The sequence below is a fragment of the Rutilus rutilus genome, assembly GCF_951802725.1.
Source record: "Rutilus rutilus genome assembly, chromosome: 14".
Classification (NCBI taxonomy): Eukaryota; Metazoa; Chordata; class Actinopteri; order Cypriniformes; family Leuciscidae; genus Rutilus; species Rutilus rutilus.
Window position 1 is genome coordinate 25,502,694 of NC_140219.1, and position 18,583 is coordinate 25,521,276.

At 39.4% G+C, this 18,583-nt stretch overlaps 1 protein-coding gene across 8 annotated transcripts in view; it reads left to right on the forward strand.

The window, feature by feature from the left end:
• kdm3b (lysine (K)-specific demethylase 3B) overlaps positions 1–18,238 on the forward strand; it is a 36,627-nt gene extending 18,389 nt beyond the window's left edge. For 5 of the 8 annotated variants that reach the window (XM_084429703.1, XM_084429704.1, XM_084429705.1 and 2 more), the window contains 8 exons: positions 1,478–1,568; positions 1,683–1,813; positions 1,903–2,022; positions 3,164–3,187; positions 15,568–15,707; positions 15,889–16,065; positions 17,233–17,367; positions 17,474–18,238. In XM_084429703.1, coding sequence (XP_084285829.1) covers positions 1,478–1,568; positions 1,683–1,813; positions 1,903–2,022; positions 3,164–3,187; positions 15,568–15,707; positions 15,889–16,065; positions 17,233–17,367; positions 17,474–17,554 — 899 coding nt within the window. In that variant the 3' untranslated portion in view covers positions 17,555–18,238. The remainder of the gene's footprint in view (positions 1–1,477; positions 1,569–1,682; positions 1,814–1,902; positions 2,023–3,163; positions 3,188–15,567; positions 15,708–15,888; positions 16,066–17,232; positions 17,368–17,473) is intronic. The other 3 variants (XM_084429707.1, XM_084429708.1, XM_084429710.1) reach the window with 1 other exon arrangement.
• The last annotated feature ends 345 nt before the right edge of the window (positions 18,239–18,583 follow it).

Sequence of the window (18,583 nt, forward strand, 5' to 3'; positions counted from 1 at the left end):
TGTCTCCTATTTTTTTACAGTCTATGGTTGTCTCATTCAAGTTAAATGATTCAACCAACCAAGTCCCCCGAGTCCGGTCACGCACATGATCAATCTTTCCCCGCCTAGCGAGTGCTTGAAGTGCGTCAGAAACAGCGCGCGCGCGATCAGTTGTTGTTCGTAATTTGTTGTGTAGCGTCGCCTCTCGCCGCATTGCTTTTGTTTTAGGGCGCTTAACACACTCACACTTAACATGCTCCCCTGTAGAAACGGGCCTGGCAGCTCGCGCCAGGTCTAGACACGGTGAAAGTTTCCTGATTGTGACGGATGGCCGAATTTACATGACACATTATAAATTAGCATTAGCCTACCTATTCTGCTATAGATACAGAGCCAAAAAGAAGAGAAGAGGATAAAGGTGGATAAAGACAGAGGTAAAGTGATGTAATGAATGAACAGTTTATCTAATTGCATAGTAGTAAGATACTATAATTTAATGGCAGTTATTTTTACCTTAAACTTTATGCTAGCAGTTGTTCTGAGTTCTCCAGAGGCCCCAGACAGTGTGATTTTGTAACAATCATGTCAGTTTTTAGATGCATTTTTATCACTTTTAATCTACAAGTGCAGTTTTACTCTACAGTTGTGCAGTTTTTTGGGGGTATATGGCATTTTTTTTTTTTTTTTTTTTCAAAATTAGTAATGGTATTTCTATAGGTTTATTAAAAATAGTGCAATATATATATATATATATATATATATTTTCCTTTATTTTACAGTTAAATTATTATTTTAGTATACAGGACTTTTTTTTTTTTTAAATGTCACAGAAGCACTTTGTTCCTACATGAACTGCCTACCTATTTGCATTTCAATAAAAGACTTTGTGGTATTTGGCATATTTTTGCAGTAGTTTTTGGGGGGTTATTTTTCCTGTAAAGATATCGAGATATATATCGTATATCGAGATATAGCAAAATATATCGAGATATATTTTTTGCTCCATATCGCCCAGCCCTAGATCAACTCTATGCGAAGGAGATGTGTTGCACTGTGTGAGGCAAATGGTGGTCACACCAGATACTAACTGGTTTTTGGACCCCCCCCAGACCCCCCAATACAGTAAAACTGCTCATTTTTAGATTTTTTTTTTGTTACCTTTTATCTTACCTTTTATTGTGGCCAGCCTAAGGCACACCTGTGCAATAATCATGCTGTCTAATCAGCATCTTGATATGCCACACCTGTGAGGTGGATGGATTATCTCGGCAAAGGAGAAGTGCTCACTAACACAGATTTAGACATATTTGTGAACAATATTTGAGAGAAATAGGCCTTTTGTGTTCATAGAAAAGTCTTAGATCTTTGAGTTCAGCTCATGAAAAATGGGGGCAAAAACAAAATTGTTGCATTTATAATTTTGTTCAGTGTATTTTGTGGTCACCAGTTAACCATAAATCCACTTTAACCTGGAGGTCTATTATATTCTCTTTTCTAGAACGGTTACAAGGTGGAGATGGCCAACCTATGGTACTAAAACTCAAAGACTGGCCCCCTGGAGAAGATTTCAGAGACATGATGCCCACTCGGTAGGTTTTCTGATGTCATTTGGCGTCTTGTTATCTTCATCTGTGCTATATCTAACTAGGAGCAGCCAGTGTGTTTAGCAGTTTTTATGATTTGGCTTATTTATGTTCTTGCAGGTTTGATGATCTCATGGACAACCTTCCTCTGCCAGAGTACACAAAGAGAGACGGCCGTCTCAACCTGGCTTCTCGTCTTCCAAACTTCTTCGTTCGGCCAGATCTGGGCCCTAAAATGTACAATGCCTATGGTAAGGGATCTTCATTAAAAACACTCAAGTACTCAAGAGGATTACATTGGCATTTTGTTAACCTCTTTTCTTCGCCGTGTCTCTCTCAGGTCTGATCTCCACAGAAGACAGGAAGGTTGGCACCACTAACCTGCATCTGGACGTATCCGATGCAGTCAACGTAATGGTGTATGTGGGTGTCCCAGAAGGAGAAAGTGAACAAGAAAAGGGTAAGCATTAAGCTTTTATAACATTTCTATTGCTAATTTACTTAATTGTTTCTGTTCACTTATATTGCTAAATCATATTGTAATATTTTAGTTTGTATCTCCCAGATTTGTTGTATGTTGTATGTTCCTGTACTGTATAAGGATGGGTATTTTGAGTAATTTTCGAATCTGTTATTCTTGCCAAAAAACGAAAACCCGTTGTAATCATTAGCTCAAGGTAAAAAATTTAAATAAAGTTTTTTGTTTATATTTTGTCTTATTTGCACGTTATCACCAATAATGGTTTCAGACTTTCAGTGAAATACCAAAAATTTAAAATCCACACCGTGTTCACAAGCTGTTTAATTTCCCTGAAAACACGTCCTGTCCTAAAAGGGTTAGTTTAACTAAAAATGGAAATTGTCATTTGTTTACCACCCTAATGTTGTTCTGAACACGTTTGACGAAATACGAAAGGAGAGGCAGAATTTGATGTCACTTTCATTGCGACTTTTTGCTCATAAAGTGAATGTTGAATTGGTCATTCTGTGTCAAATTGTTTTGTGTTCTGTGGAATAAGGAAAGATTTGGATTGATTATAGTAATTTAATTTGTAGGTGAACTGTCCCTTCAGGCATAAGCTTAGAGAATCTACCCATAGATTAAATATTTAGATAGGAAAAATGGCAATCAAATAGAACAAAATAGAGACAGTGCCTTGCAAAAGTATTCAGACCCTAACTTTTTTTTTTTACAATATTTTAAATCAGTGAATAATAGTCCCAAGCCTCCCTCAAGAGGTAGTTTCCTAGAGGCCACCATGGCAGACCTTATTAAGAGTAGAAGCTGTATTTAATTTGAAGAACAGTGGAAGGTTGTTTAAAATGTTGTAAGGTGACAACATACATCTATGTTTCATGAACAGTGCGACATATTGAATGTCTTTCCCTCATAGCTGCATTTTTGTTGGTGTCATTAAATATAGCATCTGCTCTGACCGAGGTCTCTCATGGTAAAATCTGTGCAGATTATGAGCTATTGTAGCACCTTAGCATCCAAACCACTCACAGGTCAGTGGGCCGGATGCAGTCAAGGCGTTTAGGACGGCCTGTGCTCTTAGGGTCTTACTACTTTTGACTGTGGCACCATTTCTCATTTACAGAAGCAGACCTCGCTGGATTTAAAGGTCTGTGCATTTTTTTTCATTTGTCTCAACTTAGGCATGCCCCTCCCACTTTTCTCGCCCTCTCTTGTTCTACACTCTCATTGCTTTAACCCATCTCTTACTACTCTTTACATTAAATAATGTATTTTTGTTGATCGTTTATGATAAAACACCAATATATGGGTAATAAGTATGGACAATGCACCTCTCAGTGCACCATTTTGTACTCCATTCAGAATTTCCCAGGACACCAAAACATAGTGACCGTAGTGTTTTTTTGTTGTTGTTACATTTCACTGTGTTGACGCCCCTTCAGACCACTTGATTGAGTTAGCTTTATTTTTTTAAAGGGGTCATATAATAAAGAAAACCACAATTTCCTTGGTTCTTTTCAAGTTGGAGTGTTATGTATAATGACGTATTACTTTCAGAAATCTAAATGTTTTTTAAAGGAATAGTTGACCCAAAAATTTTAACTCACTACATTTAAAACCCATGTGCTTCTAGTTCAGCTGTGCAACACAAAAGGAGATTTTTTTTAAAGACTCTTCATGCCACTCTACAACAGTTGTTCACAGTAATATGTAATAGTATAGACCAGTGCCGCTTAGGGGTGGTGTGGCGCAATGGATAAGACACATGCCTTTGGTGTGAGAGACCCGGGTTCGAATCCACTGTGAGACACCAATGTGTCCCTGAGCAAGACACTTAACCCCTAGTTGCTCCAGAGGCGTGCGACCTCTGACATATATAGCAATTGTAAGTCGCTTTGGATAAAAGCGTCAGCTAAATGAATAAATGTAATGTAAAAAATGTAGTCCCGTGCATCCTGTCACCGTTTAAACCGCCCTGTCAATCATTGTCACAGTTAAAATCCTCCACATTTAATTTAATTTAATTTCCCTGTATTTGAGAGAAATACAGCACTTTGATGCGGGAGACTCTCCTCTGTTTGCATAATAATGCGTTTAAAAGTGAATGACCAAACGTATCTTCATAAAGTCCACAATGCTGTTGCAGGTGAAATATAATGTGGATAAAATTGAATCCTCGTCCAATGCACAATGGGTTGTGGGCAATATTAGCCATTAGATCCACAGATCTGCACTTCAGATTCTAACTTCTAACCAGAAAAAGTAGACCATCCAGGTTAAAGCCCTGCACGGCCCTCAAATGTAGGCGCCAGCCCGGGACCCTAACCTGGCCCTTGTCCGACAGCTTATCAGAATTCTCGGCCCGAGTCCGACTGGAGCCCGTGACGACCAAGCGGCCAGTAGCCGACAGTGAGTTTGACCTCATGTTTGATCAATTTAGCCTCTCAAAACAACACTTGACTTGCTTACAATAAAATCCAGATACAAAAAAGTTAAAGCATCACCACCACTGACAGTAAAAAGGCATGCTCGGCCTGCGTGTGAGCTATGACGCTAAAAATGCAGGGCTCTAATCCAGATATATTTGAAATACTCATTTCAACGTTACGATTTGGGACACACTAATTCTAATTTCGAATACTATTTAGGACAGAGAGTATGTCAATTGGGATGCTGCGCAACTACACATTTTCAAACTCTTCCTAATCAAACACACCTGATTCAAATCATCAGCTCATTATTAGGGAGACATGGTTAAAGACCCAGACACACCAAATGACATCAATAAACATTAAAGGACTGTGACGTCACCTGCGTCTGGGCCAAAAAGTTGAAAACGCTGCAAAGACTACAGCCAATGGCCAACTTGCTTATGTTCTGTGCCTCGGTGAGAGGAAATGACTCTTCATACCAGCAGGCTGCAGGAGTCTGTATTCATTATTCAAAAGAAGAACCAATAAGAGGACCGTAAACAAAGCAGCGCTTGCTTACCACTTTCACACCAGTCTCGCCCCCTGCAGATGGATTCATTGAAAATCTCAGATGAGATGAGCACTCAGAGCACTGTTTGTGCCCTCGACTAGGGTTCGACTAGTGCCAACGGTGCAGAACACACGACAGAAACTAGACCGACAGACACTCACCATGGCCCGACATTGGTCGTCCGTCGGTTTAGTGTGTCACAGGCTTGTGCACTATATTCCAGGTCTTCTGAAGTTGTATGACAGCTCACTGGAGGGGTCTGTTCTTAAGACGGATTCTGTTAACCGCTGCAACTAGATCAAATGGATCGCTCTTGAGTCAGTTGTCGTCAATGAATCTGGTTCATAAATTTTCAATTTCAGATTTGTTTAAAATTGCAGTGTTTCGCGATGACTAATATTATGACCCCTTTAATATCTTATTCTTATCTGCTATAGGATAAAACCTTTTTTTATTTCCTTTTTTTTTTCTTTTTTTTTTGTGGTGGTTGTTGTTCCTGTCTTTTTTTTTTTTTTTTTTTTTTTAAGATATTTGAATTGGAATTTGTTTTTAGTTTTTTTTCCTTTTCTGTACAATATGTTGGGATACTGCAAGTGCCCCCCCCCCATACTTTGCTTGCTTGATCAGTAGGGCTGTCAATAGATTAACATATTTCATTTCAATTAATCTCAACTTTCTTGTAGTTCACAAGTTATCACATTCAGTTCCTTTTTAAGATAAAAAGTCAAAACATGTCGTTATTGTGTTTGGTAGTTATGCCACACAATGAGGAATAGTAACAATTTTCCCACTCTGTGTGTGTGGTATTAATCTTTTCTAACATGCTCTGAAGCCCTGCTCCATTATGTTTGCATAAGTGTTTTTACGAGTGAGTGAGTAACTGATGGTGATGGAAGTGATTATTGGAATCCCACTGTTGTAATAAGTCCCTAATACCTGACAGTTATCAATGAGGCGGCTTTCACACTGGGCACGTTCGCTGCGGTCCGAGTCCGAGCGCGATTGTCTGGTTTCACACTCAACTTGATTCTATCGAACCCTGTTGTGTTAAAGGGTTACTTCAGGATTTAGCATTAAGCTTTGTATTAGTAGAAAACCTGTAGTATTTTCGAATTACCGTGCTTTCCACCCTCATATCCCCCTGAGACAAGAGATTTATGTATTTTTTGTCTGGAAAAAATCCTCCGATGACGCAAAAATCGTCATTTTGCGTCATCGGAGGATTTTCTGTCCTGAGGCTAAAGACTACAGCCAGTAGATGGCGTTGTTCCGCATGTTTTCAGCCCGCCCATACAGGGTGGGATCTCACTCAGTCAGAATGTACACAGTGTCAGCTGTCTTTCTTTGGAAGCTAAGCTAGCAGGCTCTTGTTCTGTGGAGAAAGCTGAATAGTAGGAGAAAGCTGAGTAAGTGACCATCCTCCTTTTCCCGGACTTGTCCGGCGGGCGAGATCGTTCAAAATGTCCGGGATTCAGCTTTTGCTTTCTGCGGTCGCCATTCATTATTTACATGCACACCTTTCAATCTAACTGAATTCATTCCGATTGGTGAATTTGAATGTAGTGTTTACATGAACGCTAAACAAGTGATCGGTTGATGTGCGTTTTACCATTGCTAAGAAAAATTCCCGCTCCTCCGTGAGAGATGCGAGACCCGGCGCGTCTCAGTAATCTCGCCACCGGCCTCGCGCCGTTCTCCCGCGGCCGTCAGCCTCGTCCTGCTCGCCACAGTAAACATGATGAATGAATGGCGACTGTAGAACGCAAAAGTCGAATCCCGGACATTTTGGACGATCTCTAAATCCCTCGCAAACTCATCACGTAGGCTAGCTTTGTTGTTTTCAACTGCAGTGCGCACTCTTACCGGTAGGCGTGGCCTCCTAAGGCAGCGAAGCAAGTGCATTCTGGGAGTTGTTGTCTTTCATCCACATAAGCCAAAAATACATTTTCTGGCTTTTCTCAGTCTAGAAAGCTCCAAATTCAAAAATTTCGTCACATTTCTGCTACTTAAATGACCTATTTTAAATACACATTCATCTTCCCAGAGGTGAAGTATCCCTTTAACATGCACTGAATGTCTTCACAAACGTGCACGGTGCATGACAGAAAACAGGACGTGGGTCAATAAATTGTGTTTTTTATTAATTTGGTGCGATTATGCGCAGCAGATTGAACGACACTTCACTGCAAACAGACTCTTTTAAGGAGACAGTGGATTGCAAGCCATTAATTAATTAATTGGGCTCACTCTGCACAATGACACTGCACTCTCACTCATGCTTGTATCCAAGGGAAATCATCACCACTGTCATCCCTCACGTGTTTTGTTGAACTGAAATGCATGTGTGCAGGTTACTTTAATTCCTGAACAAATGCGCACCCGAGTTGCTTTCACATTCACTCGAATCGCACCACAGTTCGAGTGCAGCTAAACTCAGACCACCGCCTTCAGGTAGCCTCGGGTTCGGGACCCCGGGTCCGCACGACAGCTTTCACATTACCAATTTTTCACGCGAACCGTGCTCAACTAAACTGCCAGTGTGAAGCACCCTTGTGTTGGTGACTGCGACAGTCTTAAACAGCAAGAAAAGAGTAGGGATGTCCCGATCCAGTTTTTTGAGCCCCCTGATCAGATTCGAGTCATTGCATTTTGAGTATCTGCTGATATAAAGTCCTGATCTGATACTTGTATATTCTTAGTGCTTTGTGCACAAACACTTCAAGCACATTTAAATTATTAAAATCAATCCAATGTAGATAGGGATATAATTCCAATAAAACTTAAACTAAAAAATATTTATAGGCCTATGTGTGTGTGTGTCTCTTTCTAGTTTTGGTGATGTCTCTGTTGGGCAGGGAGAGAGAGCATGTTGTCTATAGCAGAATACGCTGTCAGATAAAGTGATGGTGTTAACAGCGTAACGAAGAATTAATCGTACGTGTTAACATTAATTTTGACAGCCCTATTGTTAGTATTAAATATTTACTTGCCCGACTAATCCTTAGAGACCCTGTGCAGTATCATGGCATTAAATGATGGACAGAACTGCGCAAGTAAATCACAGCAGTGTGAGCACAGTGACAAAGCTTGCAGTTGAAATGTAAACCTGCAGAAAGCCCAAACTTGAGCACAAAAAAAAAAGATTGTGCACAGATCAACACAGTGTGAGGAGAAATAACAAAACCGTGAGTCCTGACAGGTCTTTTTTTTTCCTCATGATCTCGACTTCATTTTCTCATGATAGACACATAAAAAGCAGTTTTCTCGCTATGCAATTTTAACTTAACTTGGTTTGATATTGGACATTCGTTAAACATTCAATATTTTCTTCAGCATTGAACATTTTGTATTTCATTCAGATCATGAGCAGTCAGCAGTCATCCGAGCCCAAGCACCAGTGGCCCATAACCAAGTAAACACTGTAATAAATAATTTCATATTTTTGTAGAAATTATGATCTACTGTACTGGAGTGCAGAAATGCTACACAGAACAAATGGTCGTATTTAAGACGGCATGTTTGAAAAAAACAAATAAATGGAACATTTTTGTGATGCTGGTGTCAGGGTTAAATGAAAATGTGCTGTCTGTATGTTTCTTTTTTCATTAATACCACAGCAGTATATAACTGTCTTTATAGAAATCTTGAAATATTTATGTTCTACAAAAGGCAAATCAAATTGTATCTTAATTTTAAATGGACAGCAATATATTTGTCATGTCTGGCAATTTGAAAAATGTTTTATTGGGGTCTATAAAAGTTCAAGCCCCCCCTGTAGTCAATCATTTTATTCCTTATCTCATCTTTGATCACCAAAATGACATTTAAATGTATTTTCCTGAAAAACAATTCTTCGTGCCTCATTTAGTTTACGCGGTTCTGTGTCTCTGTCTTTGGTTCACTGCAGTTTTAAGGAGAAAATACTCAGCAATGGTGTTGACTTATGAATTTGCACATGTTTGTCTTAAAGCATATTAAAAACAACACATTTATATGTGCATCACCACAGGGGGACTTCAAATAAACATTTAACGATCTATAAGTCAAGTCAAGTCATTTTCATTTATATAGCGCTTTTAACAATGTAGATTGTCTCAAAGCAGCTTTACAGAGATAAATGTATAATTTAACGTAAGATTGTTTTGGCTTTATAGCGGTTCTTTAATAAAGTTATTTTCCAGCTAAAGTTAGTTTTGATTGATTCGCTTCCGTCGCAACGATCATTTGTTTTTAAATTAGGGCCGCCAAGACGACACCATTCTCTCTACACAGACTTTAAACGCGAACCTGTGAGAAACGCTGATGGCGTTCAGATGCGCATTAAGAACGGGTTCTATAGTTATGTGCGTTTGAATATATGTGTGCAGGTTTGGAATTCCCTGCAAACCAAGCCTAAACAAATTACTGGTGTTTCCTTATAGTTTTGATTCAGAATTTTATTTTATTTTATCAATTCGGGGTAGATGCGCAAATTGAGTTTTCCCGACGACGCGTTATCTGTAGAGTGGGAAAGGGATCCTCCATAGGGAGAGACTAGTTGGCACTTCAGCACTGCGTTGACATCGGGTCCAGGCGAAGGTCCTTCATCAGATCTGGAAACGGCCTGGATCCGGCAGGCTGCGGGAAAACCTTGGGATAAACAAAGACACTAAAATTAGCGTAGATGCCATTCTTCTCATGATGTAACAAGTACATCAGGATTTATGGGAAGTGTTCCCGGTTCCAGCTGACCTAATCTATGCAGCCTAATATTGAATTATAGAAGTCTATAATGTATTATGTGAACGCTATGTCAAAGAGATGTGTCTTTAATCTAGATTTGAACTGACAGAGTGTGTCTGCTTCCCGGACAATGGTAGGAAGGCTGTTCCAAAGTTTTGGTGCTAAATAGGAAAAGGATCTACCGCCAGCAGTCGATTTAGATATTCTAGGTATTATCAACTGGCCGGAATTTTGAGATCGCAATAGACGTGAAGGAGTATAATGCGTTAAGAGCTCGCTCAAGTACTGCGGAGCTAAACCATTTAGTGCTTTGTAAGTAATCAGCAATATTTTAAAATTGATGCGATGTTTAATAGGGAGCCAGTGCAGTTTTGACAGAACCGGGCTAATATGGTCATACTTCCTGGTTCTAGTAAGAACTCGAGCTGCTGCGTTTTGAACTAGTTGTAGTTTGTTTATTAAGCGTGCAGGGCAACCACCCAGTAGAGCATTACAATAATCTAGCCTTGAGGTCATGAACGCATGGACTAATTGTTCCGCATTTGTCAATGAGAGCATATGACGTAATTTAGATATATTTTTAAGATGGAAAAATGCGGTTTTACAGATACTAGACACGTGACTTTCAAATGAAAGATTAGTATCAAAGAGCACACCCAGGTTCCTAACCGACGACGAAGACTTAACAGAGCAGCCATCAAGTGTTAGACAGTATTCTAGGTTATTACGTGAGGAAGTTTTTTGTCCAATAATTAGAATCTCTGTTTTTTCAGAATTTAGAAGTAGGAAATTACGAGTCATCCAATTTTTTATATCAGCTATGCATTCTGTTAATTTTGTGAATTGGTAAGTTTCGTTAGGTTTTGAAGAAATATAGAGCTGAGTATCGTCGGCATAACAGTGGAAGCTAATTCCATGTTTCCTAATGATATCTCCTAATGGTAGCATGTACAGAGTGAACAGCAGCGGTCCTAGTACTGAGCCCTGTGGTACGCCATACTGAACTTGTGATCGATGAGACATCTCTTCATTTACTGCTACAAACTGATAACGGTCAGATAAGTATGATTTAAACCATGCTAGTGCAATTCCACTAATGCCAACATAGTTTTCTAGTCTATTTAAAAGAATGTTGTGGTCAATGGTGTCAAACGCAGCACTAAGATCGAGTAACACTAATAGAGAGACACAACCACGATCGGATGATAAGAGCAAATCATTTGTTACTCTAACGAGAGCAGTCTCAGTACTATGGTATGGTCTAAATCCGGACTGAAAATCCTCGCAGATATCATTTCTTTCTAGAAAGGAACACAGTTGTGAAGATACTGCCTTTTCTAGTATCTTTGACAGAAAGGGTAGATTCGAGATCGGCCTGTAATTGACTAATTCTGAAGGATCAAGTTGCATTTTTTTAACAAGCGGTTTAATCATAGCCAGCTTAAAGTTTTTTGGTACGTATCCTAGAGACAAAGATGAATTAATGATATTAAGAAGAGGATCTATGACCTCTGGAAGCATCTCTTTCATTAGCTTAGTCGGTATAGGGTCTAACATACATGTTGTAGATTTAGATGATTTAACGAGTTTAGTAAATTCTTCCTCTCCTATAGCAACGAATGAATCAAATTTTTCCTCAGGGAGACTACAATGCACTGCCTGATGCGATACTGTAGTAGACGGTTGCATAGTTATAATTTTATCCCTGATATTATCAATCTTATAAGTGAAGAAGTTCATAAAGTCATTACTGCTGTGCTGCTTGGAACCTTCTGTGTTTGAAGCTTTCTTTTTCGTTAGTTTAGCCACTGTTTCAAATAAATACCTAGGATTATGTTTATTTTCTTCTAATAGTTTTGAAAAATAAGCAGATCTAGCAGCTTTTAAAGCCTCTCTGTAAGCAATCGAGCTCTCTTTCCATGAAATGCGAAATACCTCTAATTTTGTTTTCTTCCAGTTGCGCTCCATTTTTCTGGCTGCTCTCTTAAGGGCCCGAGTGTGCTCGTTGTACCACGGCGTTGGATTATTTTCTTTAATCTTCTTTAAGCGCAAAGGAGCAACTGTGTCTAAAGTGCTGGAAAAGAGAGAGTTAAAAGTTTCTGTTGCAATATCAAGTTTTTCTAAGCTATCCGGGATGCTAAAATGATGAAACTGATCAGGAAGATTATTAATAAAGCAATCTTTAGTAGCAGAAGTGATAGGTCTAACATATTTGTAACACGGAGTCAGCTTTGCAGCCTTGGCTAAATGTAATTTACACGAGACTAGATAATGATCTGAGATGTCATCGCTCTGCTGCAGAATTTCAACGGCATCAACATCTATTCCATGTGATAATATTAGATCTAGAGTATGATTACGACGATGAGTAGGTCCTGACACGTGTTGTCTAACTCCAATTGAGTTTACAATGTCTTTAAATGCCAAACCCAATGCATCTTTTTCATTATCGATGTGTATATTAAAATCACCAACAATTAGTACTTTATCTGCAGCCAATACTAACTCTGATAGAAAGTCCGCAAATTCTTTGATAAAGTCTGTATGGTGCCCTGGTGGCCTGTATACAGTAGCCAGCACAAATCTCAAACGTGATTTATCATTTATACTATATATTTTTACATTAAGCACTAACACTTCAAAAGAATTATATTCGAAACTTGATTTCTTAGTGGTTTTGAAAATATTACTATAAATTACAGCAACACCACCCCCTTTGCGTTTAAGACGAGGTTCATGTTTATAACAGTAATCTTGCGGGGTGGACTCATTTAAAGTAATGTAATCGTTTGGTTTTAGCCAGGTTTCTGTCAAACACAGCACATCTAGGTTATTATCTGAAATCATATCATTAACAATGAGTGCTTTTGAAGTAAGCGATCGAATATTCAGCAACCCAAGCTTTAGCATTTGCTCATCTGTATTATAGCTGTTTTTTATTTGTTGAACATCAATTAAATTTTTAACCTTAGATAGGTTTAAACATTTTTTGGATTTCCTAAATCGGGGAACAGACACAGTCTCTATATGATGATAGCTAGGTGAAAGAGGCTCTATGTGATGGGATTTATCTGACCTGGGTGACGCGAGGCCGCTAGCAGACGGTTGGTTTAGCCAGTCTGTCTGCTTCCTGACCTGGTGCCCAATTTGTCATGTTTGAGCTCTAAGACTATGAGCCATATTACTAGATAGAAGAGCAGCACCATCCCAGGAGGGATGAATACCATCTCTTTTCAACAGGTCAGGTTTGCCCCAAAAACTTTTCCAATTGTCTATGAATTCTATATTATTACACGGACACCACTCAGACAGCCAGCGATTCAGTGAACACAATCTACTAACTATCTCATCACTCCTGCGAACAGGAAGGGGGCCAGAGCAAATTACAGTGCCTGACATCGTACTTGCAAGTTCACACACCTCTTTAATATTAATTTTGGTGATCTCCGACTGGCGGAGTCGAACATCATTAGTGCCGACATGAATAATGATCTTAGAGAATTTACGATTAGCATTAGCCAGCACTTTTAAATTTGCTTTGATGTCAGGCGCTCTGGCTCCCGGCAAACATGTGACTATGTTCGCTGGTGTCTCTATTTTCACGTTCCGTGTGATCGAATCACCAATTACTAGGGCACAATCAACAGAATTCTCAGTGGGTGTTTCACTGAGCGGGGCAAATCGATTTGTTGTGGTAATCGGAACGGAAGAGTGGTTTTTTGATCCGCGACTAGAGCGATCCCTCACTGTCACCCATTTGCCCGGCTGCACAGGCTCTACTTCAGCTGGAACCGAATCATGTAAAGAGTTCACTATGCTATGCGCATCCAAAATAGTATCTAAAGCTCTAGCACTCTTACTATCCTCAATTAAAGTTTGGATGCGTGTCTCTAATTCTGAAATCTTCTCTGTCAGCCTAACTGTCTCCTTACATTTATCACATATAAATCCTATATTGCCAACAGAGAAGTCTATGCTAAACATGTGACATGAAGTGCAGGTGACAATAACAGGACAAGACATTACTCACCGTGTTTGTTGACTGATTATTACTTACCTGAGCTTTTATTAACTCAAAGGCGCGAGCGAAAAATAAATAAATAAAACAGCTGAGCGCACGGGTGGCGCGTTAACAGGCTAGCTTAGCGAATTAGCGTGTTGTGCTAGTAGTAATGGAAGCTAGCGATGTCAATCTGAGATGTTGGGTAAGCTGTATTTAGTATAAACAACTACAAATTGTAGTAAATGATGGTTCAAAACAAAGAAATACGAGGCTAAGACGGAGCTTACAGCACCGAAGCAAACACACTCACAGCAGGCAGCGAGGCAGACAGGAGCAATCGATCAGCGATCCAACGATCGCAAAGGTTCTCAACGTCAGTCTATAAGCCTTTCACATTTCTACACTAGTTCATTTGTATAACTGTGGTGTACGGACAGTGTAGTTTTATATAATTCGATTAATGCATTTCTATTCAAAGAGATGGAAACTGATAGAAAAACATTAGGCTTAAAAGATTCCTTATCCTGTGGTACATTAAAGGGATACTCCACTTTTTTTTGGAAATAGGCTCATTTTACAACTCCCCCAGAGTTAAACAGTTGAGTTTTACCGTTTTCGAATCCATTCAGCCGATCTCCGGGTCTGGCAGTACCACTTTTAGCATAGCTTAGCATAGATCATTGAATCGGACAAGACCATTAGCATCTCTCTCAAAAAAATGACCAAAGAGTTTCGATATTTTTCCTATTTAAAACTTGACTCTTCTGTAGTTACATCGTGTACTAAGACCGACGGAAAATGTAAAATTGCGATTTTCTAGGCTAGGAACTATACTCTCATTCCTGCGTAATAATCAAGAAACTTTGCTGCCGTACCATGAGTGCAGCAGGCGTAATGATATGACGCAGCGCCTGAAAGTAGTCCCCAGCTCAGTAACTTCCAACGTGACCGGGACTAAGTTTGTCTAACCTATTAGACCTATTTTCAGGCGCTGCGTCATATCATTACGCCTGCTGGACTCATGGTACGGCAGCAAAGTTTCTTGATTATTATGCAGGAATGAGAGTATAGTTCCTAGCCACATCAGCCTAGAAAATCGCAACTTTTCATTTTCCGTCGGTCTTAGTACACGATGTAACTACAGAAGTGTCAAGTTTTAAATAGGAAAAATATAGAAACTCTTTGGTCATTTTTTTGAGAGAGATGCTAATGGTCTTGTCCGATTCAATGATCTATGCTAAGCTATGCTAAAAGTGGTACCGCCAGACCCGGAGATCGGCTGAATGGATTCGAAAATGGTAAAACTCAACTGTTTTAACTCTGGGGGAGTTGTAAAATGAGCCTATTTCCAAAAAAAGTGGAGTATCCCTTTAATACCACAACTTTCATTTGAAATAGCTGACTGTTTATAATGTGCTGTTAGCCTCCCCGAGCATCATACATCAGCTTGTTTGCCTTTATGGAAACCCGCTGCTCCGATGCACAACGAATCTCACAGCTACTAAGACATGTGAACTCAGAAAGAAAACGTATCCCTTTAACATAATACAAGCAGCAGAGTTGAGCAAACTCTAGATTTTTGGATTCGCGATTTCTGAAGGTGTACATTTTACGTGTGAGCTTTGTCACTGTGCTCACGATTCTGTGTTTTTAAGGGCATGCGCTGTTTTGTCCATTTAAAGCCATCGTGTAGAGACAAAGGAGGCTCTTACAATCAATATGAATAGTAAAACTGTAGTTCGCTGTCTTATTGAAAAGATAAAGACTTTTACACAAGTTATAATTGTGTTTGTTTACTGACCAAGCTGTTCTTACTGCAGAGGTGATGCTGACCATTGAAGAGGGTGATGTGGATGACATGACTAAGAAAAGAGTCTACGAGATCAAGGAGAAACCTGGAGCTCTCTGGCACATCTACGCCGCTAAAGACGCCGAAAAGATCCGCGAGCTCCTGCGAAAGGTGACAGAATGATGTTGTTTGTTTGATGTTATTGCTAAGTTTTAGTTTACCCAAAAAAGAAGATTGCCCAAACCTAATGCCCTGAGGACATTTTTAATGTCACATTTGGGCAATGTTCTCTACTTTCTATGTTTTTCATACGGTATGAATGACTGGAGTTAATTTCACACGTTTATTGCAGGTCGGAGAAGAACAAGGACAAGAGAACCCACCAGACCACGATCCTATCCATGACCAGAGCTGGTACCTGGACCAGACGCTGCGCCGCAGGCTGTTCGAGGAGTATGGAGTCCAGGGCTGGTCCATTGTGCAGTTTTTGGGAGATGCCGTGTTCATCCCAGCTGGAGCGCCACATCAGGTTAGTTACGGAGATCATGTCCACCAGAGTTCAGTTCAAAATCATGCACTTGAAACTAGGGGTGTGCGATATTGACACAATTATATCTCGGTAGTTTCAGGGGTTTTGTCGATAGCGATAATTAGACAATTTGCTGAGTGTGTTTTTGTGCTGGTACGTTTAACTGACTCCTGAAGTTTTTCATATTCTTTATCAGAATACTACTTCCATGTTGTTACTGTCACATGACCTACCAGCGTCAGTTACGTTGCTTCACTGTCAATGTCCATCGAATGCGCACTTCAGAATCTCACTGGAAGTAGTAGGTCATCCAGGTACTTTTCGCATATTATGCATTCGGACAAACTACTGTTTTTCGCATACTATATAGCAAGGAAGTATTTGAGTTCAGATGCAGCGACAGTCTATTTGAATGGATCATTGAATCGTTGGTTCGTTCAAAAATGCTGATTCTTTCAGGAAAGAAACACCACTGTGACGCACTGAGACAGTTGTGTTGTGATTGTTTTGCCAATGAAAATAGCTCCAAACCAGAGCAAAAAGACTAAATTTTACATGTGACAATAACAATTTTAACTTACAGATTTTCTAAAATGGTTCAATAAACAAGATCACATTTACAATCATGCTGTCGTGATATTCCTGTACAATATCATGTAGAAATATAAGAGACAAACTCATACGGAATTGTGTGGTCATTCTTGCTGAATTCTACTAGGCGACTTCATAAAGGGAAAGCGATATCATTCAAGGCCTGCTGTTGTTTGTTTTTAACAAAGTGAATGAATTATGTCTGCTTCCACATGATTAAAACAACAATTCTAAATCAGATGGTTCTGGTCCTTGATTATGATTGGTTGAGCCGTGTTCGAAGCGGTTGTAAACAACTCTACAAACACAGACCTGTGACCGCATTACAACAGTATTACTGAGTCAATGCATCGGTGTTGCATTTGTCAAACCTAGCCAGGTATGTGGAATAACCCAAAAGGGATACTCCATACCTGTCCGCTTCGTGTCGTGCCCAAAAACTGTTCTAAATTCACTGTGAACCACTGCTTCACAGGGCTTATTGCTTTATTACGATATTATCGTAGACGATACATATGACGCACCCCTACTTGACACATGAATACAAATTTATTTTCCTCCTCTTGGTTTTGCCAGGTGCACAATCTGTACAGCTGTATCAAGGTTGCAGAGGACTTTGTTTCTCCTGAACACGTGAAGCACTGTTTTAGACTGACGCAAGAGTTCCGGCATCTTTCCAACACTCACACGAACCACGAGGACAAGCTACAGGTATTTCTATATGTCCTTCCAAACCTGATGTGACTTTCTTCTGTGGAGCACAAAATCAATTTTTCAGCGTTTATGCCTGATCATGTTGCGTTTGTGTTGTTCACAGGTGAAGAACATCATCTACCATGCTGTGAAGGATGCTGTGGGAACACTAAAAGCCCATGAGCCCAAGATAGGCCGCTCTTAGTCGGAGAGATTTGAGGCCAGTGCGCTCGCAAAACAAGCTGTTTATAATGGAACGTCTCTCAGCGTTTTGGTAGGATGAAGATGCTGCTTCATCAGTGTTACAAAAGCATTGTTTAGTTTTACAATCCTTTTCTCTGTATTTAAAAAGTCTGTTTTTTGCTCCGCGTTTAAAGTTTGTTGGACTGTTCAGAGAGCTGGTGATTATAAGCTGACGAATCTTTTAAAAGGCCTTCAACAAGGTTTTTCTATGACTTCTGTGAAAAGTGAGCACTGGGTTTCCTTCTTAGAGAACATTCATTCTGTGCTCTTCAATGAAGGAGAGCTTTTAGTTAAGATGGGGGTCAACAGAAATTAAAATGATTAAAAGATTCCCACCACCTTGTCCAGGAGAGGTGGAGATGAACATGGAAGGGAACTAGACCAAAGTTTTTTAGTTTTGAGTTTTTTTTTTTTTTTTTTTTGTTGATGAAAACATGTCCTTTTGCTTTTTTTGTAATATGCCATTTAGGTAATAATTTCACTGACAACAGGAGTTAGACTGGCGTTGAGGAACAGTCATTCAAGAATCAACAATTCCAGTTATGCAGAACTACTGCTCATTAATATGTACCAATATATATATTGATCTTAGCAGTGTGTATGATTTTTTTTTTTTTTTTTCACAATAAAGATTTACAAGAAAGGATTTGGCCCTGTTGTTTGGAAATGACACAACGAATTTCTTAGCTATCTATTTGTTAAATGCTTACTATTTTATTTTATAAGACATTTTGTGGTTCATGGATGGCACTGCAATAAACTAAAGCTTTTGAAATATTGTCGGTTTACCTTGAGATTTTCTTGATGCACGAGGGAAACTTTAGCTGTAATCAGTGTTTAACAAATAACTTTTGACTTGTGCTTCTGTAAAGTTGTGTAGGAAAAATCTGAAAATTGTGCATTTAAATCATAAACACAACTAGAAGTGTAAAACAATTACCAGAAGTGTGTGTGACAAGCTGGACAACTGAGTCACTGAAATTACTGAACA